General features: G+C 54.3%; 1 protein-coding gene across 4 annotated transcripts in view; it reads right to left on the reverse strand.

Annotated features, from left to right (window-relative positions):
• SERINC2 (serine incorporator 2) overlaps positions 1 to 9,225 on the reverse strand; it is a 19,318-nt gene extending 10,093 nt beyond the window's left edge. For 2 of the 4 annotated variants that reach the window (XM_035019248.1, XM_035019247.1), the window contains exon 1: positions 9,127 to 9,225. In XM_035019248.1, coding sequence (XP_034875139.1) covers positions 9,127 to 9,165 — 39 coding nt within the window. In that variant the 5' untranslated portion in view covers positions 9,166 to 9,225. Of the gene's footprint in view, positions 1 to 3,215; positions 3,428 to 6,402; positions 6,544 to 9,126 lie in introns of all 4 variants that reach the window. The other 2 variants (XM_035019249.1, XM_035019251.1) reach the window with 2 other exon arrangements.
• Positions 9,226 to 9,476: the final 251 nt, after the last annotated feature.

Genomic DNA, 9,476 nt, shown 5'->3' on the forward strand with positions numbered 1-9,476 from the left:
AGATAGATAGATAGATAGATAGATAGATAGATAGATAGATAGATAGAGATCGATCCAGAACACCAGCTCCAACACGGATAAGCTGTGTGGCCCTATACAACTCACTCAACCTCTCTGAACCTCAGCTTCCTCTTCCATAAGATGGGAATCATAATGGTACCTACTTTCACAGGCATTTTAAATTGTAATGCGCTCCGGCTTCCTTTTCCACCGCCTGGTTTAGCTTTTCTCCATAGGACTTGCGATCCCTGCCTGGCTTTCTCTTTTACTCATGTTTGTCCGCTTGCCACTTGCAGCGTGTAAGCTCCGCCAGGGCCGGGGGTTTTGTTCACTGTGGTAGACCCACAAATCGGAACGGTGCTTGGCTCACAGTTGGAGCCCAGTGACTATTGATTGAACAAATGCAAAGTGTCTGGCATAGTCTCAGACCCATGTTAAGACCGCAAGAAACAGGGGCGCCTGGGTGGCTCAGTTGGTTAAGCGACTGCCTTCGGCTCAGGTCATGATCCTGGAGTCCCGGGATCGAGTCCCTCATCGGGCTCCCTGCTCGGCAGGGAGTCTGCTTCTCCCTCTGACCCTCCTCCCTCTCATTCTCTCTGTCTCAGATAAATAAATAAAATCTTTAAAAAAAAAAAAAAAAGACCGCAAGAAACAGCTAGCACGGGATAAACATCTGCTGAATGAATGGAATGCAGAATTGTGAGTGGCTTGATTTCCTGCTCTGGGGCTGGCCCTGTCCCGGACACCAGTGGCCGTCTCCCCCTCTCCCTCTCCTGGCCCCTCTGCCCAAGCTGGCACCAGCCCTCCCTGGGGCTGGCTGAAATCACGTGGGGGCTGGTGGATGCCACTCTATTCACAGCTGGTATCCCGAAAGACGACTGACCCCTCGGGGTACCGGGCCTACATCCAGATACATCTGGTCACCAGTTTATCTCCCCTGTGACCGCCCCAGCTCTTCACCCAGGTATTTAAGAGTCAAGAGCGAGAAAGATACCAGTTTTGCCCTCCTGCAAGAAAGACACTCAACAATCATTCCACCTGTCGTGGTCGTCGCTGCTCTGAGAGTCACTGATGGGGGCCTACCCCCGGGGATGGAGGGTCCCTTCCCTAATGAAGTGACATTTAAGCTGAGCTGAAGAATGAGGAGGCCCTCTCCCGACCAGGGGGAAGAAAGAGTGTTCCAGACAGAGGGAACAGAGGTGGAGGCAGCTCTGGGGCAGGCAGGAGCTGGGCGATGGAGAAAGAGAAAGAGGCCCTTGGGGCCAAAGCTTCAAGAGCAGGTGGCGAGTGGGGGTGACGAGGTCAGCCAGGCTGGGGGGAGCCTGGTGGCCATGTGCAGAGCCCTGGGGTTGATCGTCTGAGCAAAGGGCACCCAGCGAGGGTCTGTAGCTGGGAGGGAAGGAACAGGCTTACACTGAAAGAGTGGCTCTGTGGAGGGCAGGCTGAAGGGGCCCCTTCCTCCTCAGAGACCTCGCACCCGACTTTCTGGGCTGGTCCCAAGGTGTGCACTCTGGTCCCAAGCTACACTCTGCTTGAGGTGTAGCTGCCCTCCCGTCTCCCCTTCCCTTCCTCCCAAGAGTGGAAACGCCCCTGGATACCCATCTCTCTCACCCACAAAGCAAGTACAACATGTTTGCTAAATGAAACGCCTGCAGAATGAATTTCCTTTCCATGGTCCAAATCATAACTGGTCTAGCAACTCCTGGTTACATCTTGCAGCCCTCACCCCAAGCCCTGCCTCCTACCCCTGGCTGCCTTTTGGGGATAAAGGGATAAGCAAATGCCAGAAACATATTTCATAAACCATAAAGAACATTCTGGCTATGAGACAGACTAGCTATTAGCCCCATTTTACAGACGAGGAACCTGAGATCAGAGAAGTTAAGAACGTGCCAGAGTCACCCAGCAAGTGGACGGCAGTGCTGAGATTCAAGAAGTAAGAGTGAGCGTCCGTTTGGAAGGTGCTCGGCCCCAGGCACCGTGGTAAGCCCCTTATCTACATGACACTCCCTATGCAGGGAGTGTGTTGTACCTCCCACTTACAGGCGGGGAAAATGACTTGGAGGGGTGACATGACCAAGGTCACAGAGCCAGTAAGCTGAGGAGCTGGGGTTCGAGCTCCTGTCCGCCTGTACTAGGGGCCCACTAGCTCATTGACGGCAGTCTTGCTTAATTTCAAAACACCCCAGGGATGGAAACAATCCCTCGGCTGCCAGAGAAAACCCACAGAGGCCCTCGAGCACTGATCTCAGGAACCGCGTGCTAAAGGGCCCGAGTCAGGGCCTGCCTCTGGCTCGTTACCACTTCAATCGGAGACATTTGAGACATGAGAAAAGCCACCCCACTGCACTCGGGGAGCCTGGCTTTTCAGTTCACCCTAATTCTTGGAGATCAAAAGCCCAGTGTTCCTGACATGGGAAACCTCGGGATTCCCAAGGACCGATAGCCAGAGAGACCAGGTGGTCAGGGAGAGAAAAACACACAGCAGCCCCCACCACCAGCTGCTGCAGGCGCATCCTTGGAATCCCTCGTGCGTTCTGACCCAGTCTCTCGACCCCCGGGGCATCGCTCCCACAAGAACCTCTTCCTGTAGCAGTACCAGCTCACAGGAGTAAGGGCGGACGCGTGTGGCGCTGCGCACACCCGGAAAGTACTAGGGGGAAGCTTAAAATAACGAAATGCCCATCCATACATCGTGGGCCTCCCCTATGAGGGATCTCCGCTGAATGCAGCAGATGTGTAGGTAATACTTAAAGGGGTACACATAACCAAGTATAATTAAATATAAATTCTACCTCGATAAAGCTGATTTTATTACTAAAAGAGAAAAAATTTTAAATTAAAACGAAAAACCAAAATAGGCACAAAGCTTTAGGTTTTATGAGCTTATTAGAATCTCAAGAGACTGCAAATAACCTACAAGTCCTGCGCCAGGGGCCCGTGGTGGTCCATTTACTCCGTGGAATGTTACAGGCGCAGGAAAGCAAAAAGTCCCCAGGCTGCCGGGCAACATGCGCTAACATTAATGGCGCAAGGTGAAAAGCCAAGGCAGACATAACATCGCTCCTGGGCTAAGATTACACCCCTGCCCCCAAATGCACTCAGGCCAGCGGCAGCAACAGAGAGGCCCCAAGCCACTGGGTGCGTGTTGAGCAGCAAAACGCAGCCAGGTTCTTGGAATGGGGAGTCAGATCTTAGAAAGCCCTGGGTCTTACGATTTTCAGGCTGCATGGCTCCTTGGCATTCAACTGGTCCAGCCTCTCTCTAATGAAGAATCACCCGGAAGGCAGCCTCCACTGCTTACACACTGCCAAAGACCAGGAGCTCACGACCGCCTGAGGCAAGCTGGACTGCTCTGGAACCATGTGCGGTTTGGCATGGTGGGAACAGGCTGTCCCCAGTCATCCACACTCTCTCCTGGTTGCCCCTAAAGCCAGGGACGTGGGTTCTCAGGACCATTCCTAGGGCACCGGGCAGGCGGGGAGGCAGCTAGGGTTGGGGCCACAGTTTCAAGTTGATTTGTTTAAAATAAACTGACTTGGGGAGCCTGGGTGTCTCAGTTGGTTAAGCGTCTGCCTTCGGCTCAGGTCATGATCCTGGGTCTGTGTCGGGCTCCCTGCTCAGTGGGGAGTCTGCTTCTCCCTCTCCCTCTGGTGTGTGCATGTGCTCTCTCTCTCTCTCAAATAAATCAAATAAATATTTTTTTTAAAGATTTTTATTTATTTATTTATTTATTTATTTATTTATTTATGTGAGAGAGCGAGAATGAGAGAGAGAGAGAGAGAGCACATGAGAGGGGGGAGGGGCAGAGGGAGAAGCAGACCCCCTGCTTAGCAGGGACCCGATGCGGGACTCGATCCCGGGACTCCAGGATCATGACCTGAGCCGAAGGCAGTCGCTTAACCAACTGAGCCACCCAGGCGCCCCTAAATAAAATAAATCTTAAAAAAAATAAAAATAAAATAAACTGACCCTCCACTTCTGGGTATTAGTCAAAAGCAAGGACTCAAACAGATATCTGCACACCCATGTTTATAACAGCATTATTCACAATAGTCAAAAAGTAGAAGCAGCCCGCGTGTCCATAGACTGATGAATGACTAAACGCAATGTGGGATATACATACAAGGGAATATTATTGAGCCTTAAAAAGGAAGGACATTCTGACACCTGCTACAACACAGATGAACCTTGGGGACATTGTAGCAAATAAAATAAACCAGACACCAAAGGACAAATGCCATTCGATTCCACTGATATGAGAACCTAGAGCAGTCAAACTCACAGAGACAGAAAGTAGACTGGGGATTCCCAGGGGCTGGGGGAGAGGGGAGTGGAGAGTTATTATTGAATGGGTAGGGAGTTTCAATTTGGGGAGGATGAAAAAGCTCTGGAGATGGATGGTAGGGATGGTTGCCCCACAACTTGAATGTAGTTAACACCACTGAACCGCACGCTTAAAAATGGTTAAAATGGGACGCCTGGGTGGCTCAGTCGGTTAAGCGTCTGCCTTCAGCTCAGGTCATGTTCCCAGGGTCGTGGGATCGAGTCCCACATCGGGATCCCTGCTGAGCAGGGAGCCTGCTTCTCCCTCTCCCTCTGCCTGGAGCTCCCCCTGCTTATGCTCTCTCTCTCTTCTCTCTCTCTGACAAATAAATAAAGTCTTAAAAATTTTTTAAAAATGGTTAAAATGGTCAGTTTTCTGTTATGTGGATGTTAACACAATCAGGAAAAAGGAGGGGGCCGTTTTCAAGGAAGAGTAAGAAGTCAGCCAGGTGACGAAGGGAAAGGTGTTCCTACAAAGGGAACAGCACGGGCAAAGCTGCAAGAAACACTGTCTCTTCGAGGCAGCTGTCAAGAGGAGGCAGAGGGATGATGCAAGCGATGGCCACAGTCCCTGCAGGCCACGCCAAGGAGTCTGCACTTTATCCTGAAGGCAGTGAGAAGCATCCCGCAAGAGAAGCAGAGCACCAGGTCTGCATTACCGAAAGACCGCTTTGGCCACAGATGCAAGACGGATGCAGGCGGAGATGCACCGTACCTCTGGGAAGAGGGAGAGCGAGCTAGGGGAACAGACTCCAAGGGAAAGAAGACAGAGCCTGGAGTTTTTCTTCTGTGTTTCAACCCACAGTATTTCCCCCTTCAGACGCTACTGTTCATTTGGGGTGATATCATTTTGATATCATAAAAATAGATAACCGTTTTCAATGTATATATATATTTTTATATATGATATATATATCTCATATATCATGAGATAAACTACAAACTCCTTGAAAACTAAAAAAAAAATGTTACAATGGAAATTTTTTTCAAGATGTGATTTTTAAGTGATCTCTACACCCAGCGTGGGGCTCGAACTCACAACCCTGAGATCAAGAGTCACAGGCTCTACTGACTGAGCCAGCCAGGTGCCCCAAAATGGTAAATTTTTTTTTTAAAAGATTTTATTTATTTATTTGAGAGAGAGAGCACATGAGAGGGGGGAGGGTCAGAGGGAGAAGCAGACCCCCTGCAGAGCAGGGAGCCCGATGCGGGACTCGATCCCAGGACTCCAGGATCACGACCTGAGCCGAAGGCAGTCGCTTAACCGACTGAGCCACCCAGGCGCCCTATAATGGTACATTTTTATGTGACATACATTTTGCCACAATTAGACAAAACGCTGGTCCCAGCAAGGATGGGGGGCACCTTGTAGGCTTCGTGAACAGCTCGAGACACCCCGGGGCTAGAGGACGCACAGCAGGTAAGAGGTCAGCCCCCAGACTACTCGGGGCACGCGTACATCCCCGTGCAGTGCTAAGAAGAGAGGGCCTAGTCTTGGTGCTGCCACCAACTTGTAGGATGACCTTGGACAGGTCCCTTTCCCCGCCGTGGGACTCAGTTTCCTCAGCCATAAAATGGGTCCCCAGGCAGGACGGTGAAGTGGCTCAGAGCCCAGGCTCTACAGACAGTCCCAGTGTCCCCGGCTCCACCACCTTCTCAAATGTGGTCTTGAGCACTTTCCCACTCCAGGGTGCTTAGAATGGCCGCGGCCGGTCAGCTTCGTGCTAAGTATGTCGGCATGCTCCTCTCAGTCCCACTCAATCCTCCCAAAGTGCTGAGAGACAGACACCACTGCTCTCTCCACTTCCTTACTCCCTCCACCCCAGAGAGAGGGACAAAGGGACTGCCCGAAGTCACGAGGCCGGGGGAGAGGCCACGCCAGGATCTGAGTCCCATCCTCCGACCCGTGCATGCTCCCTCGCATGTAGAGGATAGAGAATTAGATTCAATGGCATGCAGATATTAGACAAGGCTTCCCTAGATATTTGCTCACCGTCCAGCCCACCAAGTACTGGCTGGCCTGGTGACTCCCATCCCATCGTGGGCCCATCTTATCTCCTCTGAGCCAGGACTCACCCTCGGTCCAATACAAATGCCGACCAAAAGGCATGATGGGCAGATGCAAATGTGTCATGGCTGGAGGTCTTCTTCGTGGATCCACAGACTCCAGAATGTTCCCCCAAAGATGCCCAGGAGCCCCCTATTAGAACTTTCCTCCTGTGGAGCAAATCTCCATTGAATCAGGTTGTTTTGGGTTTGCTGTTTGTTTTTTTTTAAGTAGGTTCCACGCTGGGCATGGAGCCCAATGCGGGGCTTGAACTCACAACCCTGAAATGAAGACCTGAGTTGAGATCAAGAGTCGGACACTTAATCCACTGAGCCACCCAGGCGCCCCGGAAATAGGTTGCTATCGGTGTCCAGTAAGACCCAACTGCACCACTGAATACTGTGTGGCTGTGGGGAGACCACCTTCCCTCTCTGATCCAGTTTTGTCACCTGTGAAATGGAAATCATGTTAACTGCCTCACTGCGGTCCTAGTTGGATTGGATGAGAAGACACACAGCGAGTGCTCACTGCAGTGCTGGCTTGTACCACCCCTGGACAGCGCTGGGCCCTGAGTGAGGACGCAGTGATGGGGGCTGCTCTTGGTATCATTATCTGAAACAGGATGACCATGTCACAGGGCTCGAGGGAGAACCAACAAGACAGCACAGTGAGGGGCTCAGCACAGCGCCTGGCTTGTGGTAGGAGCTCAGTAAATGTCAGAGGTCAGAAACCCAGGGGGAGGCCACTAAAAGGAAGGACAGGTCCCCTGCCGACATTAAATACTCAGTAAGTGGACCAGCCCTGTCCCTCAGACACCCGGGATGGGAAGGGAGGGAAGGTGTGGGCAGAAGCCTGGACCAGGAATCAGATTTTAATCTTGACTGTCCAGGCCCCCATCCGTTCTCTGTGCAGCCTCTGGGAAGTCGGCTAACCTCTCTGAGCCGCAGTCTGTTGAGGGTTTGAGCAAGCCTTTCAGGTGCCTTCTGGTCTCAGCATTTGTAAGATTCCATGACTCAGCGGCCGGCTTGGGCTCCAGAAGGAATTCCCCACCCACCTTTCCAAGAAGATAACAACAATAGCGCCACTCACTGTCGCCAGGAAGTAGGTGGGGCACTTTTCGATTTTCCTCAAATAACGAACCATGAAGGTGGCAGTTGGGGAGGCAGAGGCACAGGGGATTGGCAGGTCACCTCTCAACACGGGCCACTCCCAGGCCAGCCCGGCCAAATGGAAATCTAGTCAACTTCAAGGAAGCGCTCCCTCCCCTACCAGGAAGCAAACCCTTCTTGGCCAGAGACCCAGCCCAAACCTAGAATTCACTGGGCAGGGGGCAGAAAGGGATCTCAGAGACCAGTTCTTGATTCCTCTGGGCGCGTGTCCACACACGCACACACACACTTCACAGGTGGTAAATGGAGGCTCAGAGAGGACAAGAGACTGTCCAGGGACCCACTCTACAGCCTCTGTGTGCAGATACCATTCTCAGAAAATGGTTGTAAAGTAAATCTCTAGATCCTTAAGCTCGCCACCCCACACCCCATCCTAACACACACACACAAACCAGGGACAAAGGAAAGCAAGTCCTGAGATTCAGCAGCCACCAGACCCCCCTCTTCCTCTCTGCTTCTCTTTGTGTAGGGCAGAGGGGGAGGGAGCTGCCTGAATGAACCTCGGATTTAATGAGGGGAAGAGGGAAAGGAGAGGGGGCTGGGAAAAGGGAAAGGAAAAGGGGCCTCCCAGCCGGGTCGGGCTGAAGCTCCTCCCCTTTGCTGGCTGCAACCCCAGAGCAGAGTATGGCTGCCCCCGAGGTCCCCAAGCCCAGGCCCCCGAGCCCAGGCGACCAGGTACTGCCCCACGCCCAAAACACTCCGACCTTCCTCAGTTCCTGGGTCTTCCAACCCAGAGCGGGGCCCGGTGGCGGTTGGCAACCCAAACCGACCTCACTCAAGGGTGGCTTAGGAAGGCGGATGGGGGCTTCCTCCCCACCCCCATTTCAGGCTCCGGGGCCTAGAGAGGAAGGGTCTGGGGTTCGTTGGGGGAAGTGCCCAGGACTTAGTGTGAGCTAGTCTGAAAGAGTCAGAGACAAGGATGCAGAGAGACAGATTGGACGGTAGGACAGACGGACAGACACCCGTGAGACAGACAATGACTGATGGAGAAGCCACGGACGGACAAAGACCGTGGGATAAACGAAAGGACAGAAACAGATGTCAAACAAATACAAATGGGCAAACTGAGGCAGGCGGGCAGGGAGACAGACTGACGGACAGATTGCCGGAGGGACAGAAAAAGACACACCGCACAGTGGGGCAGGGACCAGGCGGGCCACACAAAGAGTCAGAATATCCGAGAGAGACGACAGGCGCACGGCGAGGACGTCTCCAAGTTGGGCGAGGTGGGGCCGCAGCGCGCACCCCCATCCCGGGCTCTGGGCCTCAGTCTCCCCAGTCCCTGAGAGGGGCGCCTGCCCAAGGCCCGCCCCTCCCCCCGCCACCCCGGCGCGCCCCAACCCCTCCCCCGCGGTAACCCGAGCCCCGGACACCAGCTGTCCCCGGCGCCCGCGGGTCCGGAATGGGGGTGGGGGGACCGAGGGACGAGGGGACCCGAGGGGCGAGGTGGCGGGGTGCGGGCCCAGAAAGACAAGTTTGGAGAAAGGAAAAAGAAGAAACTATTTGGAGGAAGAAGACGGACAAAAGTGCGGGGCCGAAGAAGGAGCCGGCGGCGCGCGGGCGGGCGCGGGGGTCAGGACTCACGCAGCTGAGCACGGAGCAGGCCCCCAGGCAGGCCCCCATGGCGGCGGCACGCGGCGCCGGGCGCGGGGCGCGGGGCGCGGGCGGCGGGATCGCTGGGGCTCCGGGCGCCCGGTCCTAGCCCCGCCCCCGCCCCGCCCCGGTCGGGCCCCGCCCCCGCCCCGCCCCACCTGCCGAAGCCTCTCGCCGCTTTCCGCCGACGCTCGGAGCCTCCGGCGACTCACCTGGGCAGGTGCGCCCGGCAAGACGGGCAAGACGGGTGGGGAAAGTGGTGGGGCCCGGGACTCCCGCGGCCATGTGAGACGTGCAGCGCGACCCGACTCTGCCCCGGGTTCAAGTCCTGTTCCAAAGCG

The sequence above is a fragment of the Mirounga leonina genome, unplaced genomic scaffold (genome assembly GCF_011800145.1).
Source record: "Mirounga leonina isolate KUSES-001 unplaced genomic scaffold, KU_Mleo_1.0 Mir_173, whole genome shotgun sequence".
Taxonomy (NCBI): domain Eukaryota; kingdom Metazoa; phylum Chordata; class Mammalia; order Carnivora; family Phocidae; genus Mirounga; species Mirounga leonina.